We start from the raw sequence: 23,712 nt of genomic DNA, 5'->3' as shown, positions 1-23,712 counted from the left end.
AATGAACCATGCATCCGAAAGGATTTTGTTGCGTTTTCACCCCCAGCGTTGTCGTGTAAACGCAGCCTAAGATACAAGGTTGGCAGTGTACCTATATACCCGCTGCAATGCCGAGCCAATATCCGTACTAAGCAGAAGCGCACGGTGGAAACTGTTTGGTCATATTCTACGCCTCCCTGAAGCAACTCCAGCGCAGGTGAGCATGACAGCGTATTTCCAGCGACAGAATCGGGGCTGGCTCGAACGCCCGCGCATCACCCTACCAGTGGTGATAGACAACGAATTAGCCAAGGCAACGTCCATGCGTCTCCGGAGTCTGAAGGACCTGGAGACACTGCGTTTGGTGGCTCGGAACAGGCAATCATTTAACGATATAATCGCACAGGTCACATTGTAGAGTGCAGATCACTTAGTGCTTTCAACAATAATAACGTACTTCCACATTATGGGAATTTGGTATAACCCCACACCCGTCATTGTTGAATATTCGATAATAGCGTGGATTTCCCCAACAATATATTTTCATTTTTTGTTATCCTCTCCCATGCCGTTGTACATAAGCGGCTTGCCGCGGATATGTCAATACTACTATACTAGTGTGAGTATGATCTTTGATCAAACCACAAGCTGTCTTTCAGAGCGTGAACTGCACCACACGGACCATACTTGAGTGCAGTGTAACTATGTTACGTCAGATGGTGTGCGGCTATGCAGTTGAGCAGCCATGACTTGAATGCCTGGAGTATCTATGTGCGTCACGCAATAGGAAATCATGTTGCTAGTACAGAGTGAGTCTTATAGTTCTACCTGCAAATGCTGCCATGCCCACATATACGTGCACAATAGCTCAATGCATGCTGATCTTGATTTAGGAAGTTTTAATCACTGACTATATTGGAAAAAAGTTTGCTTGAAGATGTCCACGGGGAAAACTTGCCGGCAAAGAACCATGCATACACACAAGAAGACACTGCATGCTACACTGCTGCAGCACTGCCTAGCAACGATAACTAGGAATAATGCTTACACATTGCCGCTTGTTAAGATACTGACCAATGCATAATAATACTGTTCTCTGATTCTCTTCCCAGCTGTATATATCAGAGAGCTATGGTCAATCATGGTTCCTGGCATCAAGTTCAGTGTCGAATTTCTACTGGTACGTCCATGCTCCCTTTGCATTGAGTAGTTACGTTGTGCTGCAGTATGTTCCAGTGGATGTGGCTCGGTTCCATTGTATGCTTTGTGCAAAGAAACTTCAGTGTGAATATTGAATATTGAGAGTTGTTTCGTGTCGGCTCTGAGGTCGTGGCATCAAAGTGACAGTGTTCATGTGGAACACAGATACCATGTAGCAGTATGCTGTGTACGATTACGTGCAGAACAGGCCACACAACCAAAGTACATGTATGATACGAAACCCCTAGACGAGAAATGCATCTAGCACTTGAATGGACACCCTGTGTCCAGAGTTTGTTCATACGTGAAATCCTGGGCGGAATCAGATCACAGTGATGAGCCGCCATTGCTTGAGGGTGAGGATGTGTTGGATTAATGAACCGGGCGAAACTGGGGCTGCGTCTGGACATAGTAGTGATCTGTCATCCTGTCCTCTGACAGACGGATGGGATCTTGTTCTTGAATAGTGCAAGTACCTGACGCATGCAGGATTGCAAGTTCCTGCGCGTTTGTACAAGTACATGTACTTGAATCAGTGCGTTTTGTGTCTATCTGTTGCTGATCTGGATCTTTGTTTGAACTCTTGTCTTAATCCTGGTATGCCGCGTAGGGGAGAAACAGGATATGACACATCACTGACTATCTTTGTGCAGAAACAAGAGACAGGTATGTAATCTCAACTATAATTTGTGATGAAATGGAAACATTTATACACAACCAAGAGCCGTTTGGTTATCAGCCACTGGTAGGGCAGCAGGATGTTGCTGGACAACATTAGTATTTTTCTATTGATGTATCAGCAGCGTGCCTTTTAGCAATTGCTAAGACTGGAGTCAGTCATTTATTGTTCATCACTCATCGCTTGTGGAGTGATGGACAACGCTAAGGAGCTTCCGCAGGTCTCCCTGTCTGAACAACTGTACATCCGCAGGTCTCCCTGTCTGAACAACTGTACAAGTATGTGTGTCGTACTGGAGAATAGTGTATGCCCATCCTGATGCCTAGTAACATTGGTCTGGGCTTTCAGAAAGCCGGGAAACAGGCTGAGAAGGGTGTGCTGTGTCTAATTCTGGCTACATGTATTAGTAACTGGTGGCATTTTCCGGCTTTGTTTGAGTGATTGCAATCACTGTACACTCACCTGTATGCTCAGTTCGAACTATTCATGTGTGCTGCTGGTAGTTTACGTTCAGTTCACTGACATCACAATACCTAGTAAAAATTGGTGTGTGACGTTCTTGGTAATGAACTGTGTGCGCAACTTTCCTATAACTATTATAAGTGCATGTGCCTATCCGTCGTGTATTGGCGCGTGTTTCTAGATGGAAAGCACAATATCTATATGTCGCAGCAACTGTTCAAACCGAATGATCGTACACGGCGCCTGGTCGTGCGTGAAGTGGGAGATTTCATCGTCTACAACCAGTACATGTTCTATACTAAGACGGTAAGCCTGGGCTGTGGGCTGTGTATGTGCTGGGCTGTGTATGTGCTGGGCTGTGTATGTGCTGGGCTGTGTATGTGTGGACACTGCACCCCTCCGCATATTGGCGCATCATCTGCATAGGCATCATCTACTAGGGAATCCATTATCTCCATCTCTCTATCTCTCTATCTCCATCTCTCTCTATCTCTTTCTCTATCTAGACAGTTGTCTAAGATCATCCGGCTGCGTATGGTGCTCTATGTCCAGTGAACAGAGCCAGAGTCTTTCTCTATGTATGTCCAGTGAACAGAGCCAGAGTCTTTCTCTATGTATGTCCAGTGAACAGAGCCAGAGTCTTTCTCTATGTATGTCCAGTGAACAGAGCCAGAGTCTTTCTCTATGTATGTCCAGTGAACAGAGCCAGAGTCTTTCTCTATGTATGTCCAGTGAACAGAGCCAGAGTCTTTCTCTATGTATGTCCAGTGAACAGAGCCAGAGTCTTTCTCTATGTATGTCCAGTGAACAGAGCCAGAGTCTTTCTTCATGTATGTCCAGTGAACAGAGCCAGAGTCTTTCTCTATGTATGTCCAGTGAACAGAGCCAGAGTCTCTCTCTATGTATGTCCAGTGAACAGAGCCAGCGTCTTTCTCTATGTATGTCCCTCTTCTGCTTAGGTGAACACCACCACTTTTGCCCAGGCTCTATACAGCTCGGCAGACAGGACTACCTTCTCACGATGCAAGTTCCCATTGGCACTACAAGAAAACGTTAGTACTTAAGTACAGTAATGTAGAATGTTACAAGATAAAGTTTTCACCGCTCCGTTACCACAGGCTAACGGTATACAAATATCAGAGAAACTTAGTTAGGCTGGTGATGGACATCACCAGTTTCTCCGATAATTGGTAAATCCAATACGACCAATAGAACCTTCGTGGTATGTCGATTCAGCTGGTTCTGTTCATTGCGATTCTTGTTAACTTATTATGCCAACATACTAAGTTTTGGCAATGGTCTTCCAATCAGCTGGTGTGTTACATGTTGCATGTAACTTCTACTAGTGACGAAGCCTTGGTAATTGGAGACAAACAGATGCTGTCATATCGTTCAGTGTCAGCCATTCCTACTGCTCACTGGACTGTCACTGAACGCAGCAATAAGGAAAGGAGTAGTGCGTCCATTTATATGCACAATTGCCTTTCATAAATAAAAAAAACATGTACATGCCCCTCTCTCTGTGTCTTTCCTGTCTTCAGCTCTACTTGATTTCTGACGCACGAGAGAACCAAGTGTTTGCTACTGTCGTTCACGACAACACTGGTGCAGTGGCTCACCTTTACATTTCTGAGTCGAAAGGAGTCAGCTTCACATTGTCGTTGGACAACATCAGATTCTACTTGGGGTACGTTGAGAATTGCGAGCCTTCTTGCACATAACTCTTAGTCGTACACATACATGCACATCAGAAATTCTTCCTGCCACTCAGCTTTAGGAAAAAGCACGATGATTATTCAACCAACATATGTGTGACCAACATATGTGTGGAAGTACTGATGATCCTACAGGTAGGACCCGGGAAATTGCACTACAAAAGTGCTTTTTTAGTCTTAAAAGCGCAAGACTACGTCCAGTACATTGTATACTTGTTTGCAATTGTCAATATGGCTGTACATACTTATGTTGGAGCACTAGCAACTGTGCCACGGTCTAAATAAAAATTTGGCTATAGTATATCACGTTCCACTCTTGCCATGAACTCAGTGTTGCTATGGACTCAGTGTTGCCATGGACTCAGTGTTGCCATGAACTCAGTGTTGCCATGGACTGCTGCCATGGACTCAGTGTTGCCATGGACTCAGTGTTGCCATGGAGTACACCCTGTAGGATCACCTCTAAAATACATGTACATGCATGTGACCTCCATCTTCAGTCCCTGGGCAACAATTTAGGGTGAAGTTTTCGGTAAATAACCGACGAGGAGACAACAGTCGTAAAATAGCAATGAAAAATATCAATTGTGCACTCATAACCATGTGTAAACAATTAAAATGAAACAATTCTAGAACGTTTTCGTGTGACCATCATCAGTGGAACATCGTCACATAGTTAGAATCACTAAAACAACCAGTTATATAGCTAGAGTAATATGAAAAGAAGCGTGAGAATGCAGCACAGCTAGCGGGTAGGCGGAACCAGTAGTGGCAGGTGAAAGTACGGGCGCAGCAGTGAACACGTCAAGGAGAAAGAAGCGATGGCATGAGGAGATGGAGATGGAGGATGATGATGGGGATGAACAGGATGGTCAGGGGGAAAGCAAGGGTGAGCAGGAACAGGAAGTGGAGGATGAGAGTGATACGGACGAGGAGGAGTTCGACATCGACAAGAGCAAGTCTGCCATCTACAAGCATTTGGTGTCCAGTCCGGATTGTCGTAAGTTGTTTGACGATTCCTGGTTTAGTGTTATTTGTCGCGCGCGTTTCTTTAAGCAGTTGCAGGTGTTGGAAGCTGTATATATTCGCACACGTGACCCTGTTCTATGCAAGCAAAAAGAAAATGTTGTAGCACTCACACTTTTTAAATAATACGCACTCACCAGTTTTTGTTCACACGCACTCACAACTGCCACATTCATCTACTGCTACCATTCTCAGATACACTGCAAAGGTTCACACTACACGCGTTATGCATAACCGCTAGCTGTGCTGCATTCTCACGCTTCTTTTCATATTACTCTAGCTATATAACTGGTTGTTTTAGTGATTCTAACTATGTCCAGGTCCTAATATAATGAGTAATATTACCAGAAAGTAGGACCAGGGTCTATTCAAGCTATTAATATTAACCTTCCCTTCCTTTCCTTTTTCTTGGTCAATTTTTCTTCAGACTTTTCCCATTTCAACTCCCTCACTCTTATGAATATTGATGTATTGGGGCTCCCCATATGCTAGTTTGTACATACAGTGTGTGGGTTACACTTACAGTGAGTCATGCATCCCACTAGCCTGCGTGGATTCACAGGAAGCGTACGTTTCGAAATCCGGAGAAAACGTTCAACAGTCCCTGCTGGGATGACAGCTACACTACATCTTAGTGGTAACGTTAGAGCATCGCTGGCCGTAAGCCATGGCCCCTGGCTCGAGTTTTGGTGGTGACAGTCAATGTTGTTCTTCAGACTTTACCCGTTTCAACTCCCTCAACCTTATGACATTGCCTCCTGTCTTTGTGCTGTGCATTTTTCACTGCAAGTAATATGTAATATGTACATCTAAATGTGCTCCATGCTGATGTGTTTAGGAATGGCTATCCAGAAGTTGATCTTCACCGAGTCGAAGGGCTGCGCGGCATCTACATCTGCAACCAGTGGCTTAGCGGTCGTACAAATGTCCGCACCATGATATCGTTTGACAAAGGCGCGCTGTGGAAAGTCATCACTCCTCCAGCGCTGGACCCGACGACGAAAAACAGGACTACGTGCTACTTGAATTATGTAAGTCACTCTCCTGACTGCGTGCCCTAGAGGACTAGTCATTGTATTTATTCAACATTTCCTGGCTCGTCAAACGACTGCCAATGACAAATGAATGTGAAATGAAGGGTGATAGCCAACCACGACACATATCCGAAACAGTAAAAAAGTAAAAGGCGTGAAGGAAGAGTCGAAAATAGCCCGTCATAGAGGTGTCCTGGAGAACTATTTTGAAGTAAGTAGTCACGAGAAGTGGGCAGCATTCAAGGTGAACACTCAGGTCATGACATAAAGCATGTCGTTGGTTGAGTGGGCTTTACTTCGAATCGGTAGCGAGTACTGTGCTGGTTTACCCAATGTGCCGAGTGACTCTCGTCCTACCGCGTGTCCGTGTTACTGTTCACAGCCCAACTGCTCGCTGCACTTGGCCCAGAAGTCCAACCAAGATGCTAACGGCAACAATGAGCCCATCATGTCTACCGACGCCTCGCCTGGTTCAATATTGGCCACAGGTTAGTGCTGTGTTGAGTGCTACTTATTTATTTATTCATTTATTTATTTATTTCTGCACCTCGTACCATGTCAAGACAGCCAATTGAATTGAGGAGAGGGTGAGACCCGTTGAACCACAGGAAAAAGAGGAAAAAAGAAAATGAAAAGCATGTACACAACAGGGGAAGGGATTAGCAACTTACAAAGCAATGGCATGTCCAGCGAGCTTTGCTGCGTAAGTGGTGGCTGTGATTTTTTTACTGGAAGATACTGAAGTGCTGTCTGACGAGGGTACGGAATTTGGGCATATCGGGAACTTGTCTAACACTGGGAGGCAGTTGATGCCAAGTGGAGTAGGAGGGAAACAATGGGGAATTAAGTTCAATTTACCAATAGGTTAGACCTAGCTAGGGGGAGACGAATGCAGCTTCGGGTGAAACCACCTGGCTTAACCAATTAAAGGTGACTTTAAATGAGCAGGTCAAGAAAAATAGAATGTTCCAGGGTGCACTTAGAAGCATCAAGATAATGTTGCAAAGTGGTAGTGGATGCAGCAGCATGCAAGTCTGAGTTTGAAACGCAACGGTCTGTACGAAATATACGAAGGATACGGCGATGAAGAACTTCCACTTTCTCAATTCGGGTTTTGTTAACGGTGGTTACAGTAGCCCGCAGAGCTTGGGATACGCTCTCTGTGCTTTTGTCCTGCCGTCCTTTTCGTCCATAGGTCACCTCTTGCCACGTGTTCTGTGTCACCTGTGTACTACATGTACCTGTGTTCCGTGCTTCACAGCACTGTGTATCAGCTCTGTGGGCCGTACGAGTACTACCAGTACATGCAGCATGCCTTTGGCTTTGTTGGTCAGGCAGGGTGCTACTTGAACTTGTACCTGGTGGTGTTGCAGCGGGAACTTGGGTGTGCGGATGGTACTACTGTAAGACTTCGCAGCAGCCGGAGGTCCCGTACCCACGTTTTGTTGGGATGTGTACGTGTGTATGTGTGTGCGGTGTGGTGTGATAAGAGTTCAGGCGTGGAAGACTTCTCTTGACGAAACTCTAGTACTTCACGCCTCGGCTCTAGGATTTCCGATTTCAGGGCCGAATTGGTGTTCTCTCTATTTCTCTCTTCATAACAATCTCCTTGGACAAGGTTGAGACGCATGATACTAGGCTAGACAATTGTACTTCCAATGTACCGTTTGGAGTTGCTGACTGCGGCAGCACTCCCACACCCATCTTCCGGAGTTCTTTGACGAATTCCGGCCGAGAAAGGCTTGAGGGTAGGTCTACCGATTTCCACTCACCCAGGTCCGGCAACATGATTTAGGACCTTGAATCCCACCAGGGCTAAGTCTAGATTTTCATCAAGGGGCATCGTAGGGTACACAAAGTGGTTTGGCCGCTGCTGAAGGGATGCTGTAGGAGTGCAGCTGAGGCTGATCCTCAGAGCACAAAAAATGGCAACCGTCCAAGAGCTTCACTTTTTTTGTCTGATATGCTATGACCCTGTTCATGTGAGTTGAATGAAACAGAAAGGTTTCAGGCTGTCCAAAACAGATCTCAATACCCAAAGGGCAGAGCTCCTTAAAAGAAGTGGAGGATGAAAAAGGTTCATTGTAACTCTGAGTTTCATGCACGAGTCGCTCGTCATACAACATATTGAGATAAATCTGGTTGCTGGTTTACATACCCACAAAGTAAAGGTGTGAATCACAGCAGCACACGACATCATAGCGTGATTGATGCAGCAATGCACTACATCATAGCGTGACTACTTCAGGTAGTAAGCATGTGAGTTAATTTAATTTTTAAAATTATTTCACTCTACTCGTGGTACATGACCAGTTGGCACACAAAGTGCGAGAGAGGGGTGATAGCCAACCATGCCAAGAAAAGAAAAGAAAAGGACAAGAAGAAAAGAGAAGAAGGAAGGATAAACAAGCGGCCAGCAAAGAGAGATCCTATTTTGCTACATTATGCAATCGGAGAGCAGCCTCAGACCTAAAGCTGGAAAGACATTTGGAAATCTTAACATGCTGAGTTACTGAGTTGCAGCCAATAGGTGTAAGGCAGAAACAGAGGAGAGTTGGTAGATGCGGCTGAATTAGCACGAGGCAGTGAGAGACTATTACGAGTGGACCGGTACAGAGAAAACCAATTGAATATGGAGAGATGATTAGGAATTTTACCTACTGAAGTAGGCGAATTCTGTGGATCATAATACAGAGCTGTTGTTTGCGTTTATCTTGCAGTGGCTGAGTATTGCTGATACACTAGAGCTAAAGACTAGGAAATACACGCTGCTTGTTAAACAGTATTTTTAAGAAGAGATCTGTGTTGGATTTCAAGTTTATTCACAATATGCTGACTTAGACTACACCAAGACTGGCATGCATACTGGAGAATAGGTAATAGATACGAGCGATAAAACAAAGAACGGCATATTTGGCAGATGAGTTCATTAGAGTACCTTAACCCAGGCATGCATTGATTGATTTGTGACTTTGCTGACTTCATTGTCCATTGCATATTTCCTTCTCACGTGCATTGTGAATTTCTCTCTGGTATGAAGGCAATGCTGGAACGCAACTTGCCGCCGGCCCCAATGTTAACGTCTATTACTCCAAAAATGGTGGCTTAGACTGGAACAATGTGAGTCCTGTTTTAACAGTGGTTGTTGCTTGTCTCTTGGTTAGGCTTGCTATTCTTCTGTCTCTCTATAAGTAAGAGGTTGTATTTAACCAAGTAGTGCATAGTAACTGTTTCACATCTAGGACTATTGGGGGTCCTCGGTTTAGTTTTTAGTTGTCTCTGAAACGGACATCGTTCATTTCGTACTCTGACCCCTCCCCAACCTCCGAAACGAACACCGCTTGCTGTGCTGGATGACGGAAATCGCATGCATGTGCATGTGTATGAACAGCATCTGTCGACCTGAGATTTTAGCTCGCACCCCCCCCCCCCCCCCCCCCAATGACCGATGTTTGTTTCAGGGACGATAAAAAACCGTTTGCGACGACCGACCCCTTATTATTATTATTATTATTATACGCATTTCCGCGGCAGCGTCAACCAAGCAGTACCAAGCCCTTATAGTACAAATATACTACAAATGCTTGTTCGTGCCATATTTTGTATTCGCATGGTGTGATTACAGTCAGACCTCGCTTAACCGCACACATCCGTTTTCCACAAAAAAATATCCGGATAGGCGAGGGAACCGGATAACCGAACACCGGTTATGTTGGATGCACTATGCGTACTGTAAATCTGTAACCAGCTATGTTCTTCCGGATGGCGAGGGATCCGGATAAAAGAGGACCGGAAAAGCGAGGTCTGACTGTATTACCATCAGTTAGAGAGTGCAAAAAGATGTGCTAGTACAGGTTTGCGATTCTACACTGTTGTGAATTCCAGCAGAAATCCAAGAGAGCTCGATACCGGGAAGGTAGAGCCGTGACACACTAGTCAGAACAACAGCTGATCAGTCCAGTCTTCTCAGTCCATCCATTGCTGGCTTTCCGCTAGAGAGAGAGCTCAACCAGGGGTCGGGAGCAGATCCACACGGTTTGCGATTCTATGTACATGTGGCTGTCTCCCCCTGTTGCAGATGCTAAGCGGACGCCACTTCTACAGCATCGGAGACCATGGTGGCCTACTTGTGGCCGTCCGGCAATTTGCTCTGGTGGACACATTCCAGTAAGGGTGTGTGTGGGAGACCGGGGGGGGGGGGGGGGGGCTTAAGCTCAGCTGGTGTATTGCTACTTCCCATAGGTGTATGAGCATGTGGACCTTTGCTTGCAGAGCACTCTGTATACTGGCACTGTGCAGTACCAGGTAATGCAGCTGAATGACCACAGTAAGTAGACAATCATAGAGCTCTGGCAGGACTTTATGGCTGAATTAAGGCCGAGTGCATACGGCCAAGGGCGCAGGCCGAGGCCCGCGGCCGTGCGCACGAGGCCTTGATGAAGGCGGAAAGTCCTGCCAGAACTCTATGATCGTGTTTCAGGTTTCCACTCACAAGCTACAAGTAGTTACATCCTTTGAGCCGCGTAGATGGTATAGATGGTATTATTATAAGCGCGATACCACGTAGGGGTGGAAGTCGGGGACGTGGTGGCTAGACCTGTTGCCTTTTGATCTTATCAATTTTCGCCTACATCAGTACATGAAGGCCTCGTGCGTACTGCGCTACGCGCCTTGGCCTGCGCCCGTGCCTTGGGCCAAGGCTTGGGCCTGGCCGTACTCTCATCGGAGTCATGGTCATGTTTTCACTGGAATCCTTTGAAACTGTATATAAGCGCGACACCACCTAGGGGTGGAGGTCGGGGACGTGGTGGCCGGATCTCTTGCCATTTTTAAAAAAAATAATTCACTCCTGCGCCCTTGGCCTTCATAAAGGCTCAGGTTAACATTGTCGTCCTTTGATGCTCGTACTCGTAGACTGTATATACGCGCGATACCACCTAGGGGTGGAGGTCGGGGACGTGGTGGTCAGATATGCTGCTTTTTTACTTTGCTGAAGAAGAAGAAAGTTTTGAATTGTTTTCAGGTTGTAGCTGTTTAGTTTTGTCACTCCTTTGCTGACACGCGTACAAACCTGTTGTCAACATTTACCGCCATTAGCTTGTGAAGAACTTTTTCCCATGCCTTACATCATAGTACTTGTATGTATATTCCATCAATGAACAGGACTGAGCGTGAGGTCATGTCTACAGGCATGCCCAATCTACATGTAGACCCGGTTTCAACCATGTACTCTACTCTCCTCCAAAGGTCATGAGATGAACTGAGATGGCAACGGAAAACTGACGCAGACCACTGCACTGTACAGCTAGGCTGACAGCGTGCGGGCCTTTATCGGCTCATCAAGGCCACCGCGGGAACGTCGCTCATTGGCTACAACCATAGAAACGGCACTGTAAAAACCTGAACTCTTTGTAAAGTACTGGCATCCTCATTGCATAACGATCTTCAGCAGTTGTGGTCCTATAGTACATGTACGGTTTTAAAAGAATGGGGTGGCTTGTCTACTGACAACTCCTCTACTCAGTTGCTACTCATTCGAATTCTCCGCCCAAGCGCTGCTGTTTAAAGGCCTATGGGATTGTGTTTGGCACTCCATTTTTTTATCTAGTGACTTGTGATGCTGCTAAGCAACAAACCACTGACTGCTAATCTGTGCCACTGCTCGTTCCACTATTTATGTAATGTAGGTATAGCCTTGATGAGGGTGAAACGTGGACCGAGCATCACTTCAGTACACAGAAGATCTACCCGTATGCACTGTTCACCGAGCCCGGCGAGAAGCAGATCATCTTCACCCTGTTTGGCTCTTATCCGCTGCATCATGAATGGCTGCTCGTCAAACTGAACTTCACGTCGTTGGTTGGTAAGCTTCACTGCTGCCGCCGCTGCTGCTGATGCTGCTGATGCTGCTGATGTCTTGTGAGGTCTGGTACACTCTGCGATAGCTACCAGGTGGTCATGATATTAAAACGGTTATTGCTTGTACAACTCGCCCTGTTTGCTTGTACTTAGCTCTGTCGTAGGCAGCAGGAAACGGTGCTTTGTTTATGTACCCCTTTGCTATCCTTTTCATGTGATGTGTGCCCCTTTGCAGTGCTGCCAAACCGTCCGATTTTTCGGACAGTGTCCGATTTTTGAAGGCTCGTCCGAAAACCGGTCCGAAAAGGGAAACGTCCGAAAACCAGCCAAAATGTCGGAGATCATTACTTTCCTATGCAGAAGTCCTGTACTTTCACTTTTCAGCGCAACTGAAGGCACAAATCACTGTACATTTGCTTCTAAAAAGGCTAGTGCTTGGCTGTGGAAGTGCAAAGTAACATGCCTGGATCAGGCTGGATGGCATGTAGGCTGACAGTCTGTACAGAGTCAGTGTGCGACCACACTCATCATTACAAAATTCATGACAACTCCGGGGTTACCATGGCAACGAAGCGAATTTTCATGGTGTTTTAGGCGATATTTTGAATTCTCTGTAAAAAAATTGCCGAGGAGAAAAATTCGCATCATTTGACCAGCCTTGGCGGTGAAGGGTGTCCTATTTTGGGCGAAAATTATTTGGCAGCACTGCCTTTGCCATCCTTTTCATGTGATGTTTAGGTCGTCCGTGTATAACTACTGACTTTGAAACGTGGACACCCAGTGATGAGCGTAAGGCTGACCACTGTTTGCTCGGTCTGAAGCTGGAGTTTGAACGGCGCAAGCCACACTCCAGCTGCACAGTGGGAAAGGACTACGAACGTAACGTCAAGTCATACGCGTGTCCGTGCGCTCGTCAGGACTTTGAATGGTGAGCTTGCATATAGCGACTCTGTAAATCAAAACGATAAGATTTTGACAGTTGTGTGTGTGTGTGTGTGTGTGTGTGTGTGTGTGTGTGTGTGTGTGTGTGTGTGTGTGTGTGTATATCATTATCTGTGTGTCTGTCTATGTGTCTGTGTGTTCATGTTTGTCCCTGTGTATACGTCGAGGTATATCACTGCAGATGTTGTTTGTGTGAATGTGCACTTGTTCATGGGAAAATATAAATATGTTATACCCCTATTAGGCCAAGTAAAAAAAAAAGCTAGATGATCGTCCCCGTCCGCCCCAGTTTTTGTCAGCGCCCCAAGAAATATTTTATTTTTTAAATCGTGAGTTTTACTATATGGACCACATACTACTAGTATATCACAACGTCAGTATCGATCTGCTGAAGAAAGAAAAAGAAAAAAAGAAAAAAAAAGAAAAAAAGAGAAAAAAAACCTTGATGTTGTTGTGTACACTGTGTGCATGAGAGGGTAAAAAGTAAAAAAATAAAAATAAAATCCTCCCGCCCTCCCCGATTTTTCCAAAAAAAAGGACGATCATCTAGTAATTTTTTTTACTCGGCCTTATGCCCATTTTATGTACTTCAAAGTGTTTTCCCCGAGGTAGCTGGTGCCACACCATGAATGTACTGATACTGTCACCATTCTTCAGTTCATGTAATGCCTGAACCTTTCACACTATCCTCTTCAAGTGTATTCCCACTGGCCATTAATAGCCGCTTTGAATGTCCTTGCATTTGTTACCTGATGTTCTTTCAGTGACTTTGGGTACAAGCTTATGCCTGGCACGACGACCTGCCAGCGTTTCATTCCACAGCTGGTTGGTCCTCCGGCGGTCTGTGCCACGAAGTCTGTCTACAACAAGACCCAGGGGTAAGCAAGTGTTCACATAGTGCATTGTGTGCATAGTAGCACTGTATACAGTATCTTCTGGAATCAGGGCCGGTCCTTTATTACCGTCCGTGTGAAATAAGCCCCACATCATTTCACCGTCTTTTAGTGGATTTTTTCAAACTGGGTGTTAGGGCTCGCAAACTTCTAAGCGCCTCGGCTAGTATAGCCGAAGCTACGGTGCATGTACACGCAGTCGTGTACCTTCCCCAGTGCTTGTGTACACATCAGTTTTATTGCTGGTGTGATAGCTAAGTTTGCTGTATCGTATCATGCACCGCATGGGCTCGAGACCTTGACTTCAGCCTATAATTTTACTGCCTATGGGTGTTCAGTCTAGCTATAATGCTGTTAGATTGTTCCTATAGTTTGTACGAATGGTTGATCCCCCTCTTTTTCATGTTTCCTTGTTCTCATAGGTATCGGCGGATTGAAGGTGACTTGTGCTCTGGTGGTGACGCACTGGAGACGTATGCTCCCATTCCCACGCCATGTCCGCTGCAAGGTAGGATAAGTTTGCTGTGTGTATGTGTGTTATGTGCCCATACCTCTCCTCTAGTGATGCGATACAGATACACTGTGTGCACTGGACGAAGTGTGCGCACACATGATCCAACTGCAGCTGACACTACTTTCTGGGGGAGTAGAATGTTGAATACTGCAGCACCATTTCATCCCAGCCTCGTGCTTTCACAATTTGATGGCACTGAGAAAATGTGATACGAGTAATAATTATGCTGGAGCTGTTGTAATGAACAAAAGAGAGAAAGAAGTAATGCACGTGGCATGGAAGGAGAGGTGCCACATTTCACTTGTACCATTCGGGACATGCGAATAAGGTAAGGCCTAAGGAGTTGTGTGAACTAAAGTCTGCAGTTCACGGTCAAGTGCTACCTATAGGCTGAATTAGGGGCACGAGTGATTTGCACTATTTTTTACTGAGTCGTGGTCTTGGATTGAGGTGCCGATGCGCACATGTGCAGTGAGAGTCTGTGGGGCTTCTCTTCTTACATCTGTGATTGTTGTGCAGAAAATGTACCATTCCTGTTGGCTGTTCAACGGACCCGAGTGTTGAAGATATCGGCGAAGTATCCGACCCAAGCTCCTGAAGAGCTGTTCTTGACTGGGCTCAACAATGCCATCTCTCTGGATTTTCTCTGGGTAAGTCGAATACATAATATTAGTGATAGCTTGCATAGACCTCGGTCCTACCGGTAGGACCTACCGGTAGGACCATCATACACAGACAAGCTGCATGGCCTCTGTTCTAACATTGACCTAAAACTTGACCCTTAACTGTTGCTAAGGGGCTAATGAAGGAGTCCACAAATTTTAGACGTGATCGCACAAGGCATACTACGAAATTCCATGGTAACCGCCCATGGTAACCATGGAAACGGAGTATGGAATTATGCATTCCACTGCCTTGGCAAGCTAATAAAAACATTAGGACCTCACCACAATTGATGTGCCATGGTCAAAATTCACTTTGGACAGAGTTGCTAGCGCACCGACAGGATTATGTGCGGCCATTTTGACATTCGATAAAATTGCGCATGAGGAATGCACTGGACATAGCCTTGCATTTTGCGCCATTACTTTGCCTGACAAAGACCTCATCTCAAGATTTGTTTCAAGAAATTTCTCAACCAAAGGCACTTTTGCAGCTCGATTTCTTGGGTCCTACCGGTAGGACCTGTGGTCCTACCTGTAGGACGGTATGCAAGCTATCATTAGGGAATACGTAATGCTGTGGTAGGGATCGATTTACTTTGATTTTTTTGCATAGCAGTCACTGCTACACAGTTTTACAATTGACTAGCAACTCCCAGTATTGATTAGCAGTTTTCCTTCATCAAAAGTTTACATGTATAGCTGTACAATAGCAGGATTTCGTACAGAAGAGGACAATAGCTGCAGTTGCTATTTGCTTTTCCAAGCGAATGTTCGACCTGAATATTTACGTTAGAGTTTTCGCTTGGGCACGTTACATGTTCAGCGTCCATCCGACTTCGAGTTCTTCACAACACAATGTCCTTCAACAGGGCAGTTCCACTGATTCCTTCGACAAAGAAACCTCAGGAAAGCACTCAAACGATCGTGACATTTCGTGCAAAGCGCATCGACTGATTTCGCTTTTCTCTTTTTCTTCATCGAAACGAATCGACATTCCTGGCGCGTCCAGTTCTTTGTCTCTCTTCTGGACAGTGAATCACTGATCAGATTCACTGACATGTTGGCTACATGAGACTAAGAACCGTCTACTTCAACTGTGCCTTGTCGAACAGAAACAAACTGAGCTTGAAAGTGAAAGAAGAAAGGAGAACATCAGGAAAAGTCACCGCCGTGTCCAAAACTTCAGAAGACTGCAGTCGTGTACGACCAGTGCTAGTCCAGTGTCCAAAATCGAAAGAGCGCGACCCGCGCGCGGACTGAGCAGGAAAGGCCAGTTGGTTGGAGTAGTAAAATACTACTCCCTAGTCAGCAGTGTGTACAACAGTCGCATGTAGACTGCACACAACTGGTCTTTGTAGTGCATCGCAGTTTTGGGCGATAAAAAACGAAAAGCGAATCGCAGCCAGTGAATTTTGATTCGCAAACTGCGATGCGAACCCGGATGAATCGATCCCTGCTGTGGACAGCAAGCTGTTTTGGCTATAAAAGCCTCGTCAGTACAGCTACGAGCGTTAAGCAAGCCAAGCTACCAGCCATGGTGAAAAGGAGGCACCGCAGACATTTTAAGAGAGTTCATCACTCTAGTGCCAGAGTGCTCTAACTACGAAAAGTAGCGGGAAATGCGTAATGCAGCAGCACTAGAGTAGCCTACCGAGAGGAATTAGGGAATATTAGGAAATAAGTTTCCCTGATGATCGGGCAAGCGTGAAACTCTAGTTGCATTAAACATTCTGTTTCACCATACTTGTAAGGAAGATCTGCCCTTCCGTTCGGGACAATGAGCACTTTGTGTGCAGAGAGGACGTGACCTACTTTGTGAGTTCAAGCCATACAGGCAACACTGTGAAATCGCTGCTGAATCTGGTGAAGGCTAGTACCAGTACTTTTGAAGTCAGCGCGTGATATTGAGATCAAGTACAGCAGTGTTTATTAACTAAAGCCGGTGATGGTGAAAAAAAAGGCCTCACCAGACTCAGAAGTGGTCAAGTTGTAGGCATGGTTATTGGTGATCTGTAGTCATATGGACAGAAACTCATCTATCAACTATCAATCCAAAACATTATTGTGTTCCTGATTGACCGAAAGTGGTCTGCGTTTGTTCGTAGTGCTCGAGTAAACTGCCACCCAGATTTGCGCATGTAACCAAGAGTACATAACCCCCAGAGTGTGCAACGCCTGATCCAGCTCTGCATAGAGTCTTGGTCGAGCGTAATCGGATCTTCTGATGTCATGCGTACACTCCATACCAGCGCAAAGCCGGTCTCGACGCAGGGCACCATTGTTTTTGATCTGAGAGTACCCGCGACTCCCAGGGTTCCTCTCAGATGTGCACGGTATTATGACGCAAAGATCCGATTACGCTCGACCAAGACCCTATGCAGAGCTGGATCAGGCGTTGCACACTCTGGGGGGTTATGTACTCTTGATGTAACTTTACATGACTGCAGTATGTTATACCTGGGTTTGTGTGGCACGCAATGAGGCCATCTACATCCATGTCACAGAAATACAAAGTCACACACACACACACACACACACACACACACACACACACACACACACACACACACACACACACACAACATAATATGTTCGTGTGCACAGATACTGAATTAGTGGACGTCGTCATCTTCTTCCCGCTGGTCTCAAATGTACTATGATGCACTCTTTCGCCTGACGACAGAGGGAAAAAGAACGGGCTGTGATCTGTACTAGCTTCACAATGCTCTGGTACATGTACACTGTGCGTTGTTTCTATAGGACAAGAAGGAGCTGTTCCTGACAGACGTACGGCACGACTGGGTACGACGTATCTATCTTGACGGGACTGGCCGCCAGGCTGCTATACAAAACACAACTATCAGCTCGCCAGAAGGTAAGTCTACCTTCTGGAATAGCGTAGCTTGATGAAATGTGCTGGGAGCCAGCCAGCACAATCTATAGGACAATTGCTCAGCACTAATATCTGCATGGCGCTGTATTGGATTGCCAAGCAAGATGTTGGCCCATGTCTCATATAATTATTGTACCAGTGCTACAGTATGTACTGGTACCGCTGCCTACAGTGCAGGTCAACACTCACACTCAATAGTCAATACATTCTGGAGGTTTGGTCTTACTGTGCTATTGTGATGTCGATGTTCCTTCCTCTGCCCATGCTGTGTGTTATCTTCTGCCCATGCTGTGTGTTATCTTCTGCCCATGAAGGTGTTGCCGTTGATTGGATTAGTCAGAACGTATACTGGACTGACACTGGAGAGGATTTGATCTCAGTGTCGCGCCTAGACGGAACCAAACGCCGTGTGCTTGTTGAGGAAGGCCTGGACGAGCCCCGAGCTATCGTGCTAGATCCTATCAAAGGGTATGTTTGATGAGTTAGCAGCAACATCATTGAGATACTGTTTTCTACATCATTGCAAACCCTCTAGACAGCTGTTACATTTAAACAGAGCTCGTCGGTCACGGGAGGTAGTAGATAATGGATGATTTGGGGAAATGAATGATGTTGTGTGTTGTGCAAAACTGGCACAACTGTTGCTGCACACTTTCTACATAGAAGTGTGACTGGCATGCCCTAGGAAACTGAGGTGCTAGGTGATAACAGACAGTTCTAACAGGGGTGATAATGCAAGCATGCATGGCTGGGACATGACATGCAACGCTAGAATTAGTGTCTGACCTTGTCACATCACTGGGACCAGTACAACATTCAACCAGTTACCCGCTCTCTGAATATTTCGTACCCCGCCATGTGTAGCTACTAGTAGGACCTCTCACTTCAGTTGATTGCCTTTTCTGCACCATATCTAGTGTTGCATGCCATGTCCCAGCAATGCATGTGTGCAGTATCACCTCTGTTAGAGCTATTGTCATCCAACACCTCGGTTTCATAGGGCATGTCAGTCACACTTCTATGTAGAAAGTGTGCAGCAAAAGTTGTGCCAGTTGTGCCAGTTTTGCTCAACATATTGGTAACATCATTCCTTAGTCATGCATTATCTACTATTTCCACTGATGAGCTCCGTTGGAGTGAAACAGCTGTCTGGAGGGTCTGCAATATCTATAACTTAACGGAATTCTCCTCACTATGGTGGTTATGTGCAAGTGGATTGGAGCTGCCGGGAGCGCATTGTCGAGTGGTGGTGTGACTGATATAATACACGCATTAGCTGAGTTTGTCGCCAATTTCTCTTGTCAGCTATATGTTACGAGGTATCTTCATGTACTGGTACTCGTATGTCACTGGATGGATGTCAACTGTAACTGATCTTGTTGTGCAGGTATATGTACTGGACAGACTGGGGCAACTCACCAGGCATCTACTCGGCATGGATGGATGGCACGCACATCAAGAACCTGGTGAACTCTACCATCCGCTGGCCCAATGGTCTAGCGCTGGACCGCAATAGCTCTGAGCTGTACTGGACAGACGGTGGTATTGATCGCATTGAAGCAATGATGACCGATGGAACAGGCCGACGTGCGGTGGTCACTACTGGTCTGGGACATACGTTTGGTAAGCAGCTGCTACTAAGCACTATGTTGGGTTGGACTGTTGCACTCAGCATGTCGACAAGTGACTGTGTAGTATGGCTACTTCATAACACGGAATTTGTATACACATAGTACGAGTACACCGTAGCCGGAATGCCTGGATGTAACTACAAGTATGTGCGTTGAGAGTCTTGAGTGCTGAGAGTATATGGGTTACAACTGGTCAGTCAAAGTTCTTATCATTTGCTCTGTGTGCTAACTGCCTGGCCACTGCATACGGGGCAAGTATGTACAAGTGCAATCAAACTCCATAAGGTGCTGGCACTGATGAAGGAAAAGTGCTTGGTTGGTGTTTGCCTTATTTCAAAGGCTCTAACCCTAGGCTTGTAGCACTGGACCCCTACTCCTAACAGTCAACCCCTTCCCATTATTGAGCAATGGTCCACGTATATGTAGTACCATGTAACAAATTCTCCAGTTCATGAGCTGTACTACTATCTGCACATCCTTATTGTCAGACGTAACATTGTGATCATTTGCGACTGTTTGTGTCTTTATCCTGCAGGTATTACGGTGTTTGGATCCCATGTCTTCTGGACAGATTGGCAGCAACGTGCTGTATTCTCTGCTGACAAGAACACTGGCGCAAACATGCGCACTGTGCAGACCGGTCTTGGCGGACTGATGGATATCCATGCATTCTATCCAGGACTACAAACTGGTGAGCGCTGTGTGCTGCCATGTAGTACACATTTTCTGCACCGTCAGTTTAGTTTCCAATGCTCTAGTAGAAGCAAGACGGTCCGGCTGAAGTGGTGCAGTATCATGATCCGCATGTGCTAGTGGTCATGAACTGATAGAGGTAACTTTCCACCTGTGATGCACATGTAATTTTCTCCCAAGAGTGTAGATGTCCAAGCATGCACTATCTAGACTTTGCTAGCTGTGTTAGCTGCTCTGGGCACACCTGTTACAGCTGCAAACATGTTAGACCTCTAGTAGTATGGGGAGGTCCAATAGCTTGTGAGGATTTGAACGTGCTATTTTTGTACAGTTCCAACCCCTGTATGGCATGGGTTGTTGCAGTTCCAGCCCCTGTATCATTTGTTGCATGCTTGTTGTGCTTGCAGGTAGCAATGCCTGTGCAAGGAACAATGGCGGTTGCTCAGACCTGTGTTTGCCAATTCCGGTGCCAAGTGCTGACGGTTCGAAACGTGTCTGCCAGTGCCCAAATGGTCTTATTCCCGACCCAGCAACATCCAAGTGTGTCAGTGAGTTCTGCCAAATCATCACCGCATGCTGTCTGGTGACCTTTTCTTTTTGTAGCTGCTGGTTCTGTGTGGTCTTCTAAGTTAGTTCTTATATCTTGTGCATGCCGTATTCACGGCATGCGTTTATGATCATGTGGCCTGGCACAAGCAAAGCTTCCTAAGCTGGTTGTGTTTCTCAATACAATTGTATAGCCACGGCCCAGTTGTAACATGGACGTGCGAACTTTACTTCTTTTTACTTGCAGTTGACAGCACATGTCCCAGCAAACCAAACTACTTCACCTGCCAGAACAAGTATTGCATTGTCAAGGAGGAAGTGTGTGATCATGAGGATGACTGCGGGGATGGATCGGATGAACTTCCAGCTCCAGCAGACACTAACTGCTGTGAGTAGGAGGATAGATAATGAGCATTTCTCGTATTGGTAGCTGGTACTTGTGGTAACGTATATTGATATGCATCAGACTCGCTCTTCATTTGTTCTTAGCGCTTTCCAAAATAGTGTGATAGCTTAGTATTTTCAGCTACTAAACTTGATGCAACCCATCCATGGTGATGGCCAATTTACCAATTTACCTGGATCTGTGTATCTGCTAAGCAAATCTACCAGCTTGGCTAGCTTTGGCTTGTATGTACGAGTCGTAGTGCATGTACTGTGTACCCATGCATCACGACATTCGGACATTGTGTAAATAGTATAGTAGTACCGTGTGTTGGTTGAGTGGAGGAAATCCCGAAAGCACTAATGCAACCTTACCTGTTAGCCTGTTAGGCATACTCTTGATTCAGTGTGCACATACTTATGTACCCTAACACTAGTAACAGCTTTAATTCCCGTAGCTATGCAGAAGACGTTACTTCAGTAACGTCTGGCGCTAGCCAGGGTCCACACAGCTTTAATTCCCGTAGCTATGCAGAAGACGTTACTTCAGTAACGTCTGGCGCTAGCCAGGGTCCACACAGCTTTAATTTGGTATTTGTTTGTTTGTGTGTTTGTTTGTTTGTTTGTTTGTTTGTGTCACGCCTGGCGCTATCCCGTATCTGTCCCGTATCTGTCCTGTATCTGTGACTACAAAGGCTCTACAGGATTGTACATAACAGCTGTCCACAATATTTGCGGGCTCCTGTATCTGTCCCGTACCGTACCAATATTTGTCGTATTATGTACACGACTCCCTGATGTAGAGGGAGATTTGGAAAGAAATAGGAAGACGAGGAGGAAATTAAATTAGAATAGACGCCGAATAGGTGATAGGATGCGTCAGCATAAATAGCGTCAGCATAAACATACATGTACTTTGGAAGAGAGATCGTATCGTCTCCAAAATAAGCGTGAACGAGCGATTCAGCGCCGGTCACAGGAAACGTCGGAAGAGAGATCCCGTCGACTCCAGAACCCCCGTGATCGGCAGAGTCCGCCGCTCCCAGGCAACGTCAGGACAGACATCCCGTTGAGTCCAGAACGCCCGTGATCGGCAGAGTCTAAGCCGGTCCCAGGAAACGTCAGGACAGACATCCCGTTGAGTCCAGAACGCCCGTGATCGGCAGAGTCAGCGCCGGTCCCAGTGAACGTCAGGACAAACATCCCGTCGACGCGCAGAAAAACTAAATCTGCAGCCTCTTTTGCCGTCGGACAGGATACGTATTATAGGAGACTGTAAAGTTATGTAATGTCCAAATTTCCACGTGAGCAGCAGGTCACTCGCGTTGATTCTTCGACGTGCGAGCCAAATAACGCGAGCTGAACTTTCGCGTCGCAGACATCCGGTCGACGCGCAGAAAAACTAAATCTGCAGACTCTTTTGCCGTCGGACAGGATACGTATTTTAGGAGACTGCTAAGTTATGTAATGTGCTCCACAGGCAACCAATGCATTCGGCGTCGTCATTGGCTCAACAGGTCAATGTACATGTATTACTACAAAAAGGCCAGAAAATCCGATTACTGTATTAAAATCAACTAATTTTCGCTGGCGATTTAATTTCGCTGATTTCGCCGCTTGGTACCAACCGGCCAAAGTAAATCGCAGGCCACAGTTTGTCATATAGGCAAATGATGCATGATTGAGCAATGGATGCATGTGAGAGCAAAAATACCGATCGATTTCAAATTTGACGTGAAATTGCGCGTCACGTCGGAAACGAGAGAGCTTGGAAGCTCAGGGCCCTACGCTATGCTTTTTTGCTTGCTCATCATGCATGTTTTTGCAATACAATGATGTGGCCAATCAACGGAAAAAAACATTTCCATCAGTTCTTATAACATGTACGATGAGCTAGGCAAAAAAGCATAGCGTAGGGCCCTGAGCTTCCAAGCTCTCTCGTTATTATGGTATCGGCTCTGTTTTCATTCCTGTGTCCTTTGTATCAGTCTACATGTGGGTGCATTGGATTGACCGTGATAACGTTGTCATTATGATGTACTTTCCATCACACTTGCAGCTGTTACCTGTCCGTCAAGTCAATTTCGCTGTGCCAGCGATGGTCGCTGTGTTTCCTCCCGATGGCGATGTGATCATGTACAGGACTGCGTCGACAACTCGGATGAAATGGGATGCTGTGAGGACGCTTGCTTACAGCTTCATTGCTTTCAGCCATGCTAAATACCTGTACTGGCGCACTATACGCTTACAGCTTCATTGCTTTCAGCCATGCTAAATACCTGTACCACTGCACTGTGCTGTGAAATGGCACTGCATGCTGTATTGTACTGAAGTAATTGACGATGAGCTTAGTGTACAGCACCTGCATGTAGTTGCTTTGTATCATGACACTTGGTGCTTGTATTGAATGTTCAAGGCAAGCTGTCTGCCACACTGCTTGTATTGAATGTTCGTGGCAAGCTGTCTGCCACACTGCTTGTATTCAACGTTCATGACAAGCTGTCTGCCACACTGCATGCCTTGAAGTGTGCGTTGCCATTTGTGAGAAATTGTATGTCACTCCTGATCTGGCATTGGAAAAATCGACACCCGGAATT

At 46.0% G+C, this 23,712-nt stretch overlaps 1 protein-coding gene across 1 annotated transcript in view; it reads left to right on the top strand.

The window, feature by feature from the left end:
* Window positions 1–23,712, top strand: part of LOC135805798 (sortilin-related receptor-like) — a 64,833-nt gene that overhangs the window by 6,539 nt on the left and 34,582 nt on the right. Inside the window, exons 4-24 of the mRNA XM_065319900.1 lie at window positions 1,092–1,159; window positions 1,790–1,845; window positions 2,502–2,626; window positions 3,280–3,372; window positions 3,862–4,007; window positions 5,900–6,092; window positions 6,478–6,583; window positions 9,136–9,215; window positions 10,174–10,262; window positions 11,783–11,958; window positions 12,693–12,882; window positions 13,661–13,774; window positions 14,212–14,297; window positions 14,823–14,953; window positions 17,729–17,843; window positions 18,176–18,329; window positions 19,249–19,484; window positions 20,028–20,183; window positions 20,593–20,733; window positions 20,979–21,119; window positions 23,175–23,291. Coding sequence (XP_065175972.1) covers window positions 1,092–1,159; window positions 1,790–1,845; window positions 2,502–2,626; window positions 3,280–3,372; window positions 3,862–4,007; window positions 5,900–6,092; window positions 6,478–6,583; window positions 9,136–9,215; window positions 10,174–10,262; window positions 11,783–11,958; window positions 12,693–12,882; window positions 13,661–13,774; window positions 14,212–14,297; window positions 14,823–14,953; window positions 17,729–17,843; window positions 18,176–18,329; window positions 19,249–19,484; window positions 20,028–20,183; window positions 20,593–20,733; window positions 20,979–21,119; window positions 23,175–23,291 — 2,713 coding nt within the window. The remainder of the gene's footprint in view (window positions 1–1,091; window positions 1,160–1,789; window positions 1,846–2,501; window positions 2,627–3,279; window positions 3,373–3,861; window positions 4,008–5,899; window positions 6,093–6,477; window positions 6,584–9,135; window positions 9,216–10,173; window positions 10,263–11,782; window positions 11,959–12,692; window positions 12,883–13,660; window positions 13,775–14,211; window positions 14,298–14,822; window positions 14,954–17,728; window positions 17,844–18,175; window positions 18,330–19,248; window positions 19,485–20,027; window positions 20,184–20,592; window positions 20,734–20,978; window positions 21,120–23,174; window positions 23,292–23,712) is intronic.

Source organism: Sycon ciliatum, chromosome 1 (genome assembly GCF_964019385.1).
Source record: "Sycon ciliatum chromosome 1, ocSycCili1.1, whole genome shotgun sequence".
Classification (NCBI taxonomy): domain Eukaryota; kingdom Metazoa; phylum Porifera; class Calcarea; order Leucosolenida; family Sycettidae; genus Sycon; species Sycon ciliatum.
This window is presented reverse-complemented; position numbering and strand designations above follow the sequence as displayed.